Source organism: Harpia harpyja, chromosome 8, assembly GCF_026419915.1.
Source record: "Harpia harpyja isolate bHarHar1 chromosome 8, bHarHar1 primary haplotype, whole genome shotgun sequence".
NCBI classification, from domain to species: domain Eukaryota; kingdom Metazoa; phylum Chordata; class Aves; order Accipitriformes; family Accipitridae; genus Harpia; species Harpia harpyja.
This window is the reverse complement of record NC_068947.1, coordinates 27121766-27139705: the sequence shown is the minus strand read 5'-3', so window position 1 is coordinate 27139705 and position 17940 is coordinate 27121766. Positions and strand designations below refer to the sequence as shown.

The following is a 17940-nucleotide window of genomic DNA, read 5'->3' as shown; positions in this document are numbered from 1 at the left end:
AAACACCTGTGTCTCATTCTCACTTATCCAAAGAATCAAGTTACAGTAAGATTTTATTGTCTAAAGTAAGATGTAATTGTATAGTAAAACCATTATTTTTAGTGGCTGTTTTGTGTGAGGTTTGTATTGAATAAAAATGTTATACTTCTGGTCTTATTCCTGAGAATTTTGCTGGTCTGAATCCATCTGAGTCACCTGTGTTAATGGCATCATAGCAGTGTTTCAGTAGATTCAGATCAGCAAAATTCTTACGAATAAAACCATTAAATACAGTATGAGTGAATCGGAATTTCTAATTGCAAAGTACATATGTAATTATTACAGTTGTAGTATTTCTGTTATACTTATAAACACTTATTTGTGGTTAATATTGTTATTTTTTATGGCCAAAACTAATTATTATTTTCCTCTACAAGCTTTTTTTCATATGATGCTAATATTTTTGCCATTAATAATCATCAACCTTTTCTTTATTGTGATTTGCATCTTTAGCAGAAGTAATCTTGAATGGCTGATCATCCTATTTTCTCTCTTTATTATTTTTCTTTCATACTCTTTTGTGAGTAAAAACCAATCAAGGAAAGAAGTTCAGTTTTCTGTTCCATGTCTTAGTGGGTTTCGTGTATCCCGTGTCATCTCATTACATAACAAATTAAGTTTGAAAGAAAAGCCAGCATGAATCAATCAAATATCAGTTCATAATTTCTAAAAGTTATATGAAGCCTTCAAGAATACATTTTTCCTGATATTGTACATGCTGTTAACAACCTGCATAGAACCCGCTACTATTTCCAATCTGAATTCTTTAGAAGTAACTGCTATGTCTGCAGATGAACAGAAAATCAAAACGACAGTATTGTTTTCTTCAAGATTAGTTTTTTGTGACTTCCGTGGTGTTACACTATAGATCTACAAACAGTAGGTTCTTCAATGATTTCTTCCTTATGGAAAAACAAATTCCTAAAAAATTCAGGAATTTTCAGTATGCTGACATATGTATTTAACAAGCTTGCAGTTCTAAAAGAATTACAAGGTCTCCTATAAAAATCACTGAAGTCCAAGACACTGCTGTAGCATTATTCTGATTCACTGGACATTAAGGCATATGCACGTAGCAATACTCTGGAATTTTCTGCTGTCTCCAACAGGTGCATGGATAGAATACATTTACCTGAAGAGAATGGGAAATATTGTGAATATACCATCCATAATCCAGAAGGGAGCTTCCATCAGCTTCTACACGATGATGGCTGTTGTGACTAACAGCCCTTTCTCATCACCAAAGGTAGATTTTCAGACTAGGAATTGCTGGTCACTTACATTTAATGGACTTCTGGAATTTTATCGTCATTTAGTATCAGCATGTCAGGTTGCAGAAGTTCTTATCTTTCATGCTGCTTCAAGGAACAGTTTCATGAGCAATTATGATCTGCTTAAATCTCACATATAAGAAACGTCAGCCTGAAGTATGTGATCTGAAATTTTCCTCTCGTGGTTATCAACACAACCCAAAATCAGAAAGCTTCCTAAAAAAAATGTTACTCATGAAGTTCCAAAGATGATTCTGTTAATCAGTATTTGTTTTCTCCTTGAAAATTCAGTGATGCGTACTCAAACATGACCAAGACAACACAATGAGTTGGCAATTTTTGACAATTTGATCTGAAGAAGGAAGAGCTAGGCATAAAATTAAAATTAAAACAGGTTCTTTTTTTTTTTTTTTTTTTCTTCCCCCACCAATGTGAGGAACTTCTGCCATGTACATCTGCAGCAGCTCCTTTGGAGCAACTTGAAAAAGTCCTGCAGTTTTTACTCAAGTTATATGTTCTCACAATGACTGTTCTTAGGTATGTTGCACTGTGTTTTACAAAAGAAACAAAACTCTTAATTCTAAGCCACTGGTTCTTAATCTTTTCTGTTGTTAAGACATGCAATGCACATCCAAAATAGCACTAAAGTACACAAGGTGTCAGAAGATGTTTGGTGAATACGTGACAGGCAAAACTGACCTGCAGTGGTGTAACTATGGACAGCAATGGCGCTTTGATCACAAATAATCTTTAAACATTAGAAGAAAAACAAATAATGGTATTTCAACTTGTCTAGATTTACCTGTAGGGATTTTTTCTTGCATTTGGACTTCAAGGGATGAAGGAGTACTTTGTCAGCCAAATGGTGAATTCTGTAGGAGGGAAGATAATCAACACAGTTACAGCTGCTCTAACCATCCAAGTATTATTACCAAAATCCAGCTGCAAATGAGTCACCAATTTCTGCATCTGTTGTCACTTTCCACTCCTGCTTTCAGCCAACTCAAAATGCACGTTTTGGCAGTCATACAACTTCATCTCATTTGGTGCTACAGTTCCTCAGTGGGAGTTGGAGAAATGGTTTATAAATCAAACTCAACCACTAATCACACCATCCACCTCTCCCCAAGTACAACTTTCTACAATTGAAAAAGAATGACAATTTCTAAGCATCAGAATCAGCTAATTCTCCCTTTCTGATAAATTACACTTTTTTTTTACTACGGTGGCAAAAGAATTGTGCAGATTGAATACTCCATGATACCTGAATGAGTTATTCTGTCCCAGAAGCTGTTCTTGTCTCTTTGTGGATGTTGTTGTCTCATCCTTATTCTCTCTGCATGTCGATCCCTTCAAATACATGGTTATCATCATGCTGGTACTGCCTTGGGAGCTCTGGAACATGGTTTTGGAGCTGTGCATTGACCAGTTGTTAGGTCAGCATCAGCCGGTCAGGACTTCGGGAATATTCATGTGTGGAACTACAAATCATGTGAGAAGTTTGGGAAGCAAAAGCATGACAGAAAAAGTCAGGTAGTAGAATAGCATATATAGCATGGCAAGAATTTTATCAAAATAAAAAATATATATTTACTTTTACAGAGTCTGTAGAATTAATCTCAAGTGATGCAATACCTCCCATTTTATTGTTAGTGTAGGATTCCTTTGGGTTGAGCTACATATTCTGAATAAGAATATTGCAAGTGCAGAAAGTTCCTACTCCTTGGGTTTGGGTTTTTTTTTCAGAAGGCACTTTTTTATAATTCAGTGTTGTCATTATGGGTAATTTTACTTGGAGGCCTGTGTAGAAGAGGTTTTTTTTTTCTTTGACAATGACAGAGAACTAGATTGCTATCAGTATTCAAAATAAAAGGTGTTTTTCTGTGAAATGTTAAATTCTTAATTTAGGGAATATGTTTTTTATGTGGATAAAGTCACAAAGTCAACTTATCCTGAGTAAAACACTATTAAAGTCTCTGCTGAAGATTTGACATGTGTGTTTTAGCTTTATGCTGGTGATGAGGTTTTGGGGGAAAAAAAACACCACCAATGCCCCTCCAAACCCACTTCTATTCATAAATTCTATGAAATTCTCTGATTAACATTAATGATGAAAAATATTTTGAATTATTAAGATTTTATTATGATTTCCAAAATGCTGTAAAAATGTAACTTCCAAAGACCTTGTCTGTCTTTACCATTTTCAGGACACACAGTGGTCTGTTTATTGAAATTATCCTTCCAAAGTATTAGAGTGTAAGTGCCTGTTAACATACTTGCTCATTGATCTTTCTAAAGAAATATGTATGTCTGTAGGGAATCGTGTTGATCACATATGTTTTTCAGACCTCACTGATTATTCATGCTCCACAGTGATGCAGAGTAATTCAGTGAATGAGCAGAAATCATGAGTACTGAACCACAGAGACTGTTCTGGTTGTCTAGGTTTTTGTTTTGTCTATTTTTTATACTGATTATTAATACTAAGAAATAAAAGCACATGTACTTATTCAACCTAGCAGAAAACACCATAGTACATATTGTACATCTCTCCCACTATAACATTTGAAAGGAAAAAAAGAATATTCCAATTTAGTAGGTGTCCATTATTATTTCAGGCAGACATAAGAGTTACTGATATTTTTAATTTATAGAGATTATATCTGTATTTTGATTTGTCACCAGTGGCAGCTCCAATGCTTTTTTCCTGGTGGAGATTTCTACTGAGGACTACTGGGCAGGTGCAGTGTACATTGTGTTCCCACGTGTGCTGTGTCTTCCTCTTTCTGTTTTGTTGTGTTACAGTGCCAGATGTGGTGCTAACGTGTGCTCTCCATACTTAATGCAGAAAGGAAATAAGCCTCAGAAAGATTTTACCAAGGGTTATAAAGTTCTGGTGGGTGCAGACCCCAAGGTTAGTGCTGCCCCTGTTTGACATTGTGTATTTGCTGTTCAAAGTTAAATAAGAAGACTGATGTTATGGATCAGTATGAATGCAGACTTCTGCTTTGTCGGTATATTCTAGTTTTGATAATGCCCTTTACAAGAACAGGGAAATATAACTAGCATGGTTTCAATTTTTGCTTCAGGCTAACACTGCATATTCAATTTTTGTCCCAGCTTCTTCATTGCTCTTTGCTGTAGTCAACTTCTGTGTCTCTGCTGCATTCCTGAAGTTTGCTCCTAGCTGTGCTTCAGCATGACTGCACTGTTATTGTGCTTTTTGTGTCATCACAATAAGTCCTCGATTTATTTACCCAGATCTCTGTTAACTGACTTATACCATAGGACAATGTAATACAGCCACACTAGTATTTTTGAAGTCCTTGTGAAAATTCACCATACTATCTTGCATTTTTCATTTGCATGTGTTAATCTCCAGCATGTTCTGGGAATCCTCTCTAGACACAGACAACTGCTTCAAAACATCTTCTTTTATTTATTTATTTATTTATTTATTTATTTATTTATTGAATTTTCTTGGTCTGTATTTGCACTCTTATTTTCTTTTATGCATTTCATGTTCAGGAATGTCAGCCAAACAGTATATTTTTAATCAGGTATCGCACCACGTTTGCAGAAAAATTAATGGAATTGTACACTAACCCATCTGCAGAATAGGACCAGGTACAGGACTTCTTAAACTGTTCATGAAGAAGCCACAGTGTAATATGCATTCTGAGAAATGCAGCAGAAAACCTCTTATTATATATATTATGTTATTTTATAAGCAATTTCAAAGAGACTATTGTAATCATTTTTAGACAATTTTGAAAGAGTAGAAATTAACTTTAGTAAATACATATTTTTATGATAATTTGGGCCAAATCTTCTTGCCTACAATTGTTACGTTTTTTATTTCTTTTTGTGGACTTTGCTTAACCTAGTAGATCCCTCTCAAGATGCTTCTTACCATATATTTGATGATGAGAATAGATGATGTGGTTATGCAAAAATCTTGTATCATTCAGAGTATTTATTAAGTTGGTTTTTGCCCTTACTATAAATCTAAATATATTACATCACCCATATTTGATCAATTTTTTTTTTTCTCATACATGAGAACATGGGAAAGCTATTCTGGGTGCAGACCAAATTTTTTCCAGCAGTATTAGAAAATAAATACAGAAACTAAAAACAAGATTAAGAGGTTATTGTAAAAGTTATTTCATTTTATGGATCTTTGTGCTTATTTTCATTACCTTTTTTTAAAAAAAACCCATCAATTAGCACTCATATCTGTGCTTTGGAATGTATGGAATTAATTATAGTGAAATATATAGTCAATTATACAGTGAATTATAGTATTTGAGATTAGTATTGAACTGATAAAATTTTTCTTTGTCATCAAGTACAAAATAGCACTGCAAATTTTATACTTCTGTAAAAATACCTTTAGTGACTTTAGTGAGGATTACAAATAATTTAACTCTTTTTATGGGAATCCTGTTGACCATACAGCACAGAAGGTACAATTAGTACATATTTGTTTTTCAGGGAGTGAAGCATTGCCATTTGGAATATATATTTTTAGTGCCAATTTTATTCTTTTTTTCATATGTGCTTCTAATAACTTATTAGCTTCTAATAACCTATTACTGGAAACAGAAAATTGAGCTAGCTGAATAATCTCTGATCTAGTTCAGAAAATTATGGTGAAAGAACTTCAGTGAATGTGTTGTTACAGCTATAGATCAATATAATTACACAGACACTTCGTATTGTGCAAGGAGGAGGTACTAAGAAAGAATTTGGCTCCTCATTGTAGGTTTGTAATATACAATAAGGAAGGGCAAAGAGAGTATTTTTCTCAAAATCCCTGTTCTCTACTACTACTCTCTATTATATAGAGCTACCCGAGTGCTTTAGGAGGGCAGCTCTTAATGAATCACTAATACAATATTTAGTACTGTATCTGTGATTCATAGTCACAGGTTGTTTCAGCATATGTCTTCTCACATTTTTAAATGTGGCTTCTTGGGGAAATATTTGTAATCAAGGTAAAATAAGAAATAAATCTGCTGAAGTGTATGTACATTTTAGGTAGGAATAATGTAGATTTACCATTTCATGACAGACATGATGTTTTAAAAAAAGGAGCAAATAATCCATGGGTAAATAATACTGTTATTAATTATGTCATACAAAGTAGTTTGTATATCAGAAATTAGAAAACTATTTAATGTTTTACTTTAAGAACTTCAATTTAATTATCCCAAGAATTCCCTTCAAAACCCGTGACATTCAGTACTGTAGCATGTTTACTAGTAACTTCATAACTTTTCTCTTTCCTTTTTTTAAAGGTATAATGAAAATAGAAGTTTCAGCATTAAAAATGACATAAGAGATAACTAAGTGGCTTTAGTTACTAATTTTTACCAATCCCCAGAGGATTTTAGGTTTGTTCTTACATTAGAATTCCGTAACTTTAATTTATATACCTATGCTGTGAGTTTTTCAGAGGAAACAAAATTCAGTGTTCTTGGATTCTGATGTGGGATCAGAATACTTTCCTTTCCATAGAAATTATGATATACAGAATACTTTATTTAACTGCTTTATGTCAAATATTTTAAGATCTAAATTGAGTGCATTTTTCCTGTATTCAGTGAAGAAACAATTGTACAGAGTTAAAAGCTCAGTCACTTAAATATCAGCTGCCACTTGGTGAGTATTTAGTGTAAAAAGCAGTAAATTTGAGTGCATGTATTTATAGGATTGGACATTGAAGTATGTTTCAAGTTTAAATGTGATACAATGAAATAGTTACTGGTTTTCCCTCCCTTTTCCACTTTCCTCAGTAATGAAGGTAGGTAAATATCAATAGTTTTTATCAGCTTTTTTGTCCTCAAATAAGTGAAACAAAGAAGTAAAGCAAGTTTCCCAAAACTACAAAAAAAGTAAAGAGCAGAACCAGATTAAAAATAACTTCTTTTTCCTCAGGTATACTGCTCCATGAAGGTTGAAGTGTCAAGCAAAGGATTTTTTTTTAAATTGCTTTATTTAGTTTTCCCTAATGTTTTATACTCTTGAAATTCAAATAGTTTGGGGGGAGGGGATGGGGAAGTGTTATGGATAAGGATTTTTGTAAAGTTGCTAAATACAGAATTTATGTTCTAGAAGATGAGAAGCCAGCATTTATTTTTTCTCCCTTGCCTTTTTCCATGCAATGATATGGAAATGAAATCCAGAAATTCCAGTTACATTTATGGATCCTATTTTTTTAAAAATTGTGAGCTTCTGACAAGAAAATGTGAATAATGAAAATAAATCTATAACTGGATTTGTGTTTTGATCATTGTTTGAGGGGGTATTTCTATTCAGTTTCACAGTTACATTTTTAAGGACAAGAGAGAGAATGCTAACTGTAATCTAAGATACTATGATTTTACATGTATGCATTTTCATTAACTGCAGCATCATAATAAATTGAGTGAGATCATAAACAGGTTTTGAGTATGCAGTTCACTATTCCAGTCATAAGTGGGTACATTTTGTGGTTTACCTTGACAATGTTCCTTTAAGCATGTACTTATTTCCTTGATTATAGTGCCTAGAAACAGAACGTGTTTTCTATTTTTTTTTTTATTTATTTGAAAAATTTAGAAGTTGTTTAGCTGTCAGTAATAACTTCACCATAGGTGAAGAGATGCTTTCAGTCATACTTATCAATGGTGTTTAATATATAAAGCATACATAAATATACATATATATATAAAAAACCTTTCTTTTTCCTGAATCAATGTAAACAGAGCCCAGATGGCCGTATAGAAGTCAAAGGGCAGCATGGAAAATCGTCACTGCATATTAAAGATGTGAAGTTGTCAGATTCAGGGAGATATGACTGTGAAGCTGCAAGTAGAATTGGTGGTCACCAAAAGAGCATGTACCTTGATATTGAATGTAAGTTCTAATATTTTGTTTTCTCTCTTAAATTTGTTTTAAAAGAAAAAAAGTACATTCTTAATGGAAGGTCAGTTTTTCCTGGTAATTAATATTTAAACTTGCATAATTTAAGAAAGCATGTCCTTCTGTAGTTAGTGATACTGAATTCTGTGGAGGAATCCTGTCTTTTCTGAAGTTGACAAGACCCTTGTCGGTGATTTAAGCAGGACAGGATTTCATCTGAAATCATATTCCAGTGGCATTACCCACTAACTTAAGGCTAAGCTTAATAACTTCAAATTTTCCGGCTAGTGGAGACTGCTGTGTGTGAAAAGTATTCAGTGGGATAAGGTAAGAACTGATTTGAGCAACAGCTCAGTCTTGAGCTTAACCTTCTAAGATTCTACAAAGTCTTCTGTTTTTTTCCTATTTCTCTAATTACTAATCCCCAACAACTCTCTAGCCCCTGTTGTAGTCCCTCCTGGAGTTCACAAATTAGTGACAATCTCTTTTACAAATTGTCTTTATTCAAACCTCTTGAATTTTATCCAGGAGAAGAGGAGATTATTTTTGCTTAAAGAGTCTGATGCTTTAGAAGCCCATCAGAGGATATAAATTTGAAATATACAAAAATTCATCGGAAGATTGTCTCTTGAAACTGTTCTTAAAATTCATGAAGCAAAGGTCTTAAAAAAATGAAAAAAACCAGGAAAATCCTTCTTTTATATTTCATTGTTGTTCTATTTTGCGAGAGATTTTCTAGATACATTTGTTCTATGTTGCCAATATAGCTTGAGTGAGCCTGTTTGAGATTGAGACTCTGAACGGAAAAAGTCTTTCCAGTAGGAAGATAGAAGTTGAAATAGGATCTGTGGCATAGAAAGATAAGTAACAGTTGCAGAGTGTTGAGTGATTTCCTGAGGAGTTCTGAAAGTGACTTCAGTATACAGTTGCATATTCCATCTTTTTGGCAGGCAAGCAATGCATTATGACATAGGAAATAAATCTGAAAGGAAAATAAGAAATGGTCAAAGTTGTAATTGGATGTTAGGAATGGAGAGATTTGCCAACCCAGAAGACCTAAGAAATAAATACAGTATTTATTAATAGCTTTAATATAGCTACTCTTTAATATGAAGGGATTTGAAACTTTGCAAAATATTATTATTCTTTTGGGAACGTATTAATTTACTATATTTGTTGCTTTAATGAGTGCACTGGTGCACTGATAATTATTTATTTTATATGAATATAAATGAAAAAAAAAAATTTACTACATAAAAATTCAAGTTCGGTGAACTTCCTGTAAAATTTCTGTAAAATTGTGCCCTACTCTACACAGTGATATGAAATATATTGTTTGATTAAGGCTATGTAGCCATTATGCTTTAAAATGAAATATTAATAACTTTTGTATTCAGAAGACAGAGATAGCATGCACCATATTTTATGAAACATGGGCAACTGAAATTTAAGAATTTATAAACAGCACAGAATTCATACTAAAGGGCATAACAAAATCTCTGGATTGATACAATACGTTATTATAGTCCAAGACACCTTTCAGGGTGAAAGTGCTAGAACAGATGCTAAGAATTTAAAAGTAACATTCTCACTATGGTATGGCAGACTTAATTTTGAATATGTGTGGGAACAATCAAATATAGTGTGTGAGAAAATGGAATAGCATATTGGTTTAAGTCTGAATTTATGCCTTGGTAGACACACTTTTTGATACAACATGAAACTTTCTACAGTTCAGAAATCATCTGAGAAAACAGAAATTTTAAAAGAACATAGAAATATTATTCTATCATCAGAGATATCAAACATTGTAATGACTATTTTTAATGTATAACACAAAATTTTTATTTGGTGTAGCATAAAATTATAACATTTCTAAAACTGGAGTTTTCAGTTTTAAATATTTTAACTGATAATGAGATTTAAATCAAATATTTTTTTTTTCCAGTACAGGTGTTCTTTGAATAACAGGAGTACAACTTTCTCCATATCCTTTATGTGTCAGGTATTTTTATAATGCAAGGCAAATATTTTTGGGGTGATCCAATATAAGTCTGTCTCCATTCATATTCTGATTAACAAGTCAGATAAGTTTTTTGCTTGCCTTGGAAATAACTTTGCACTGGTATATGAACTGCAAGTATAGCTTATTTGTCTTGCCCAGGAAAGAAAACACTTGTCTAATGGTAAAGACTTCTGTTCTGTAAAACAGTGCCCCCAGGAGGAAGTGTCTTCTTTCCAGCCTCATCTGCCACCAGTCTAGTCTCTGTCATAAACTTCTGTAATGAAACAGTCTCTTCAAAGGATCTATCAGTACCTCATTACCACCATTTCCATACAATGCTGTGTTGTCCTTAAGTGCTAACAGTCCTTTTCTCAACTACAAATACGTTCTTTTATGAAGCAGGTGTCATCCTTCATTCCAGTTACTTCACTTTGTAAGTTGCAGGCTAGAGACTTTCAGCAAAAGGTACAGGTTCAAAAATTAAAGAACTAATTTGTATTCTTGTAGCAAAATGGGAAAACTGGGGGAATTATTATGAGATTCTGTGAAGTCAGTATTGAATAAATGATTTAACTCTGCTTGTATTATTTTCCAAGTCATATTTTTTCACGATGTTAATTATCATTTCAAATGTTGCTATCAGGTTTTTTACATATTTTTGTCAAATATTCATTTACCAAATTGTATAAAACCCTTAAATTTTTTTTAATACTCATTTCAATTATTTTGATTTTTTTTCACTTCAAAACCAGTTTTGGGAAGAATTTTTTCAGGTATGGCTGGCTCTTCGCATAATCACTAGTGAGCCATTTTAGTAGATTTTTTATTATTTTTAATAATATTCTAGTATAAACCTCAATAACTATTTTTTAAATTAAAATATAAATAAATAAGCAAGACTTAATTGTTTATATTGTTCCATAGTTCCTAGATAGGACTAATAAATGCACCTATGTTATTCTGTAAGTTAATAACAAAACTACAACAGTTTTCTTTATATGTTTTAATACATTTGACGCTTTGTATAGTCAGAAGAGGAGCATGCTCCCATCACATCCTTAAACATCAGTGCAGTTAAACAGGCCTAATGGAGACACAGAGCGCTCTGGTGTCCCTGTCTCATCCTTTTACTTACTGACCCCTATCAGAGACTTTGACAGTAGGATTGCACAGAGATTCTGTACTTTATCCTTGTTCTCTGTTGGGATTGCTCTCGATGATAAGAGCAGTTCTTCGGGACAAGAAGAGATTATCAGGTTTGATACCAATTGAGTACAGTTAACCCTGCCTTTTATCTGAAGTAAATGCTAGGCAGACATGAATTGTAGGGAACCTAGAGGCATTTATAAGGATTTCTTCCTACAAAGTAATCTTTGTGTTTAGTTATGTTTAGTTTTCCTTATATTAAGTATGAAAAATAAATCAAAATGACATGAAAAGAAAAATACCATTATAAATATTATTTACTAATGGATTTCATTAACTGCAAAATTTGATTATACATATGAAGCCTAGTGTGTATTGGATAATAATAATAATAATAGAAGTAACTGATTGAAAAGTTCCTGTGTGGTGGCATATATGATGTATATTAGGTATTGGGTATTAAGATGTGTCTATAGTGATTATCTATATATTTATCATAGAGAAATAGCCATTTCTTTTTTTAATATAAACTGTGATAGAAATAGGTAAAAAATAGATAAGCAGGAGATACTCTAAGACAAGGTTTTCAGAAGAGCCTGAGGAAGTTAAATGTACAAATCCCAGTGAATTACAACTTGATTTGTACATATAATCCTATCAGGTGCTTTTCAAAGTTAAGTTTTCCTATGCAGATGTTTACATTTCTGTATGGTATTTTTTGTCTTTTTAGCTGAGACATAATTACTCTGAAAAATACGTGCTAGGGCTATAAAGGAATCTTAAAAAGCATAATACAGACCTTACTAAAAGAAGAAAAATTCTGATGAGAAAACACATTATTTCTTGGGTTCCAGAAATTATTCACTGCAATGACAGCATTAGAGAATGAAAAATCATAATCTTGACATGTTCGATATGCTGGATCATCTTTCTTCGTAGTATTATTAGTTAGGATGCACTGATGGCATTACTAAGTTGGAAAGGATTTAAACAAGCCAGTAATGATCAGCAGTCTATGATCCTTCAAAGTGGCTCTCTACTTGCCCTTACAGTTTTCTGTTCATTCTGTTCAAACTGTCATTAACACAGTCAGAAGTATTCACAGCACTTAATTGCGTACTCCTAGGTTCACACATTGTGTAAGATGCTGGTCTTTCTGATTGCTCTCTGTCACCAAGCAGAAATTCCTTTGGAGAATACTCCTGTTACTGGAGAAAATGTATTAAGCCATGTTCTTTGGAAAAGTGTCTGTTTTTTCCATATACTACCCAGGAAGCATCCTAACTTACAGTCTTTTGTAGCTGCAATTACCAGTTTTCACATCACTCTACTTCAGTTAAAATTCCCCAATTTCAATATTGATACTGGAGTTGTTAGATATGCTGGATGGTCCAAAAATGCCTACTTCCTCACTGTACACTAAGACTCAAGTTTTGTAATGTAATCAACTATAACAAACATACTACCTTCAGTAATATGGTACATTTTTATATGAGATCAGCCATGTGAGTGGTTGACAAATATGATTTCTTAGAAAGTAATTTCTAAAAAAATCCCCATTTAAATAATTTTAAGTGTCTTCCAAAAATGAGAAGTTTTTCTTACTACTGGTTTTCCTCCAAACCTGAATTTTGTAGTTATATTCCACATTAGTTAAGTACCAACATTCAGTACTACCAAAAAAAATTGTGTAGCACGTTCAGTATAGTCTTTACCTGTAAAGAAACCTGTGCAGTTTTTATTATACGGCTGTATTGCTTATCAAAACATTCTTTTTTCCTTTTTTTTTTTTTCCCACCACAATTTGAAATCAACCTCATTACTATTACAGTATTGAACTTTGTTTCCCGAGTCCATATTAGTCTTTTGGCTTTTCACTTTCTTTTATGTTAGCTGTACTGCACTGCGGTTAATGCAGATTCTTTGGATTAATGCTATTTCATTTTATCACTTTGCAAAAACATACAGCATTACTTAAAAGCAGGTTGAAAAAATTGAGCTACAAATTCTATTTACCTTCAAGAAAGCAGGGCTTTGAATTGGTGAAAATAATACTACTGTGTGCAGGATGTCACAAATGCTGTGACAAATGTCACAAATTTTTCAGCTACCTACTGCTATCATAAATTGTAATAAATGCAGAGAGTTCATACTTTGGATTTGGTTTCTGTTAAAAGAAGTAAGTGTAGCAACATCCCATCACTACTCACAGAATCACAGAATGGTTGAGATTGGAAGGGACCACCTCTTGTCCTGTCACTGGACACCACTGAAAAGAGCCTGGCTCCATCTTCTTTATACCCTCCCTTCAGCTATTCATCATGAGGGCCAAGCCCTATCTTGTTATCACAGCCAGAAAACAAAACTGGTAAAAGCAATCAAGAGAAACAAAATGTTGAAATATTCTGGAAAATTTTGCATCTTTGCTATTAAAATACTATTGGCTTTAGTTACATTTCTTCCTGTCAAATTTATAGCTTAAAATGAGAAAGCGAAGATGGAAAGTGTCAATCTTTAGCATCATGAAATGCATGTCAATTTCGATGTGACTTTGGAGCTCATGAATGTCACTTGTAAGATTTAAAATTTTTGTTCTTTCACTACCTTGTGCACTTGCATAGAAGCAAATTTGGTATGCCATTGCAGTGGCTTAAAGGAGATAAGAATGTTGAATCTGAGCAAAAGATGAGGTTTATCACGTAAAGTCACTTTGCAGAAACCATTTCACCAAAACTCCCTGTACTGAAGCAGAGATGAATGCATCTGTTTTCTTTTTCTGACGTTGCAACAGTAAGTGTGGCAAAGTGGCTAAAATTGTGCTTTATTCATCTGTAGAGTAAATCTACTTATTCCTTAGCCCAAAAGGGTGTAAAAATATTTTAGAACACAAATTCCATCTTAAAAACATTTGGCCTATATGTCTTAATGACTTGTTAAAATGTGATTTTCATGTCAGGAATTTCTCTACATTTTTATCTAATAGAGCTCTCTACTGCATGGTTTTTTTGACCTTGCAATGAGCTTGATGTCATTTTAAGTAGATTTTTAATAACATGTTGGCTATTTTTCTTTTAATAGAAGAACACAATTTTGAATGAATAAAATATTTTAGGTTTTATTCTGTTTCTCTTCTAATAATATACTCATTCTATTATTAGATATATATGCCTTGGCATCTTTTCTTACTGACATAATTTTTCACATAAGCAACTGTGAAAAGTAAAGGTAAAAAAAAAAAGCAAGAAAGAATTTTCTGATGTTTCCTTGAAGATGGTTCTACTTCATGAGTCAGTCTTACAGGCTAAACATGTTAAATGTTTACATTGATAATTAATGCATAAATTTTAAACTGGTTTTCATACGTCCAAAATTCAACAGTTTTGCAAGTCATTTCATACTATGTTAAGTGTAATTTATATTTTGCAATGATGACCTGTGAATGAAAAAAAGGCAACATGGCCTTTGTCCTTCCCTATACCTCCAAGATAGATCCAGCAGAGCAGAAGTAATGCATCTGAGAATTATGAAGAAAATAATCAGGTGGTATGATAAGTGTGATGTTGAAAATTTGAAACTTGAACAAAATGAAATACCTTAAATTGACACTTGTAACCTCAACATTTTTTTTCTCAGTTAACTTCCCTTAACTGCAAAATACTTGCCATTATTTGAAGTTGGTATCTTTAAATAGACTTCAGTTATGTTGGAACATCCTGAAGCTGCTAGGTTAGCACATGCTTGAAAGAGAGACCTCCAGTATTGTTTACAGTAAACCTGAGACATGTAGCTTTGGTTGCAACATCTGAGGCCAGGTCCCACTGGACCACAGAGCCTGCCTCTGAGCTGCTGTTGTCCGATGCACTGGGAGCAGCACAGGGCTAATGTAAAGAGGGAAATACTGCACGAGTTTGAGCACACTATACTGGAGGTCTGAGGGATATAAGGTATAGGTTTAGGGGGACCACATGTTTTAAATGGATTTGGATATACAAGGTATTTTCAGCAATGCTGTTTGGGTTTTTTAGTCTGTTCCTTAAAGTCTCTTAGAGATTTTTTGTTGTTGTTTTCTGGACAGCATTGTGTGTAAAAATTAACTAAGGAGATAATGAGGATGAGAGTCCTTGCTCCATACAGGAACAAATTATGATTTGGGAATATAGGAGACAGATAGATAGATTAGGAGGCATGTTGTGGAGGTGAGAATGACAGGTAGGAAAATACGGAAGGTAAAGATATGAAGCTGGATTTTGTTCTGAAAATGTGACAAGTAGGAGAGGAAGAGAAATGGGGGTTAGAATCCTGGTTTGAGAAAGGCATTGTAGTTTTTCATTTTTGGCTATAAGAGAATTATGTAATCTAATATATGATGTCAGAAGTCTAGCCATCCTAAATTATTCCAGTAATTCTGTCCTAGAATACATATAACAATTGAAATTTTGACACAAATTGGTGCCATCCAAAAATAATGTGTCAGTAATTGGCAATATCCAATCATTTTATTACTAAAATAAATATTGCTGCTGTTGTGAGAGATCTGTAGGGGGAGTATTCCTGTTCTAGTTCTGATGGCCAGTGTTCTTGGTGATTTACTGACTTAAAAAATGATTGATAGATATATGCGGACAGTTTCTTTTAAATATCACTATTGATATACTTAGCTTATTTTACCTAGCTATGATTTCTTTATAATTTCTTCTCCTATTTTAGACAGGTTTAGATCATTTTAGACAGGTTTATACGTTCACAACAGATATTTCTATGAAACTAAAATTTCTTGGGTTTTTTGTTTGTTTCGTTTTGTGGGTTTTGGTTGGGTGGGTTTTTTTGTTTGTTTTTTGGTTTTTTTTTTTTAAGTGATCAACCAAATACAATTCCTTAATGTCAAGTGGAACTCAAAGAAAAATAGATGCATTGAATTTCTGTGAATCTGGCAGCACCAAGCACCAGGACTATGCATGAATTCATTGCTCATCATTTTTTATGGTTGAAGGTGCCATTATCAACAACATACTTTGCATCTAGAAGAAAGAGACCTTATCTTCATGATAACTAAGTTTAGTCTATGTTTATGGAAATGAAAAAATTAGTGTGGTGTTTGGATATTAAAAATAATATCATAGTCAAGGCTATCAGGGACTAGTACTGCTTGCCAGTAAGAGGGGGCTCTTACTCTTGCATAAACTATCTAATTTGTAGATAGTCTATGATACTATTGAATAATAATGTTTTAATGTAATGCATTTTGAGAGGAACCAAGAGAATGGGGAGGGGGAAAGGAAACATTACTGAGAGTGGTGTTTCCTGTCACTTGCTGTGAAAGAAACATGTACCTCTGCAAAAATGATGAGATGGATTCTGAAAATAACCTCTGGTTTTAGCTAATAATCATGGTAATTTAAAACCTAGTATATGATAAATTTCATTTGCTTTTCTATTTGGAAACTTCACATGCAGATCTTGCACATTTTTCTTTGCAGCCACATGATCATGATAGTAGCAGTAAAATTGTAAAAGTTAGTAACCCTGAAGCTTTGTAGTTCCTATCTTCCTTTCAAGGACGGTTATATATTAAAATCTAATCACCTGGCCTCATTTGTTAAGTCTTTCTAATATTATTTCTTGTTACAAGGAATATGTGACAATTATTGTACCTGTCTGGGAGGTTCTTCTACTTTATCACCAGGGAAAAGCTATTCATTCCAAAATATTGACTACTGCGAAACAGGTATGAAGGAGAAAATACAAGAGAAAGACAGATGGCTGTTAACCAAATTGTGGCAGAGTTACAAAAAATTAAGGTACTTTTACAGGAGTGGTGGCAAGGAAATTACTGGATTTGCTAGAGGATGTGGTTTATTAAAGTCCTTGATGATGGGAAACCTATGTCAATATTAACCATCTAAGAGGGAGGCTTCCAGTAATATACTACACAAAATGTTCCAGCGTCTTAGACCTGACAATCTGACATGTATTTTCATTGTATGATTCAGGAAAACAAATTATTTGAGGAACAAATGTCCAAAAGTTTGAAAACCTTAAATTAAGAAGTGCAAATCTGATTCTGTACACTAGTTTGCTATTACAGTTGTCTGGAACACGTCCTGAATGAGGTCATTTGCCATATCCAATTTTGTGTATAATGCTGAACATACACCAGAGCTGGATTTTTGAAGTCGTTAATTGAATTACCTTCTGGATGAGACAGATGAGGTATTAGCCTGTTCTTGAATCACTGTTCTCAGATATTATGGCTAACAAGGATATCTAGATGCTAGAGACAGTTTTCAGGTCAGAGTTTGCTTCTCTTACTTAGTTGTCTTATACAGGTTATCCAGAACCACTTCTCCTAATTGGAATGCTGACCTGTCAATTTCTTTCTTGTTTGGGAAAATGAACAGCTTGAGTTTAACTTATGTTAGTGACATAATATTAACTACTCTAAAATGCCATTCTAAAGTTATAATTGCTTACAGAATCCTACTCTCATAGAATAGTTTTGTTTAATTTTATACCTTTGTGATATAGTCTTTGTTCCTTCGAGGCATCTTTTTCATTTGGATTGCCTCATCT

General features: G+C 33.2%; 1 protein-coding gene across 1 annotated transcript in view; it reads left to right on the top strand.

The window, feature by feature from the left end:
- NCAM2 (neural cell adhesion molecule 2) overlaps nt 1-17940 on the top strand; it is a 331544-nt gene that overhangs the window by 224937 nt on the left and 88667 nt on the right. Inside the window, exon 9 of the mRNA XM_052794652.1 lies at nt 8063-8213. Coding sequence (XP_052650612.1) covers nt 8063-8213 — 151 coding nt within the window. The remainder of the gene's footprint in view (nt 1-8062; nt 8214-17940) is intronic.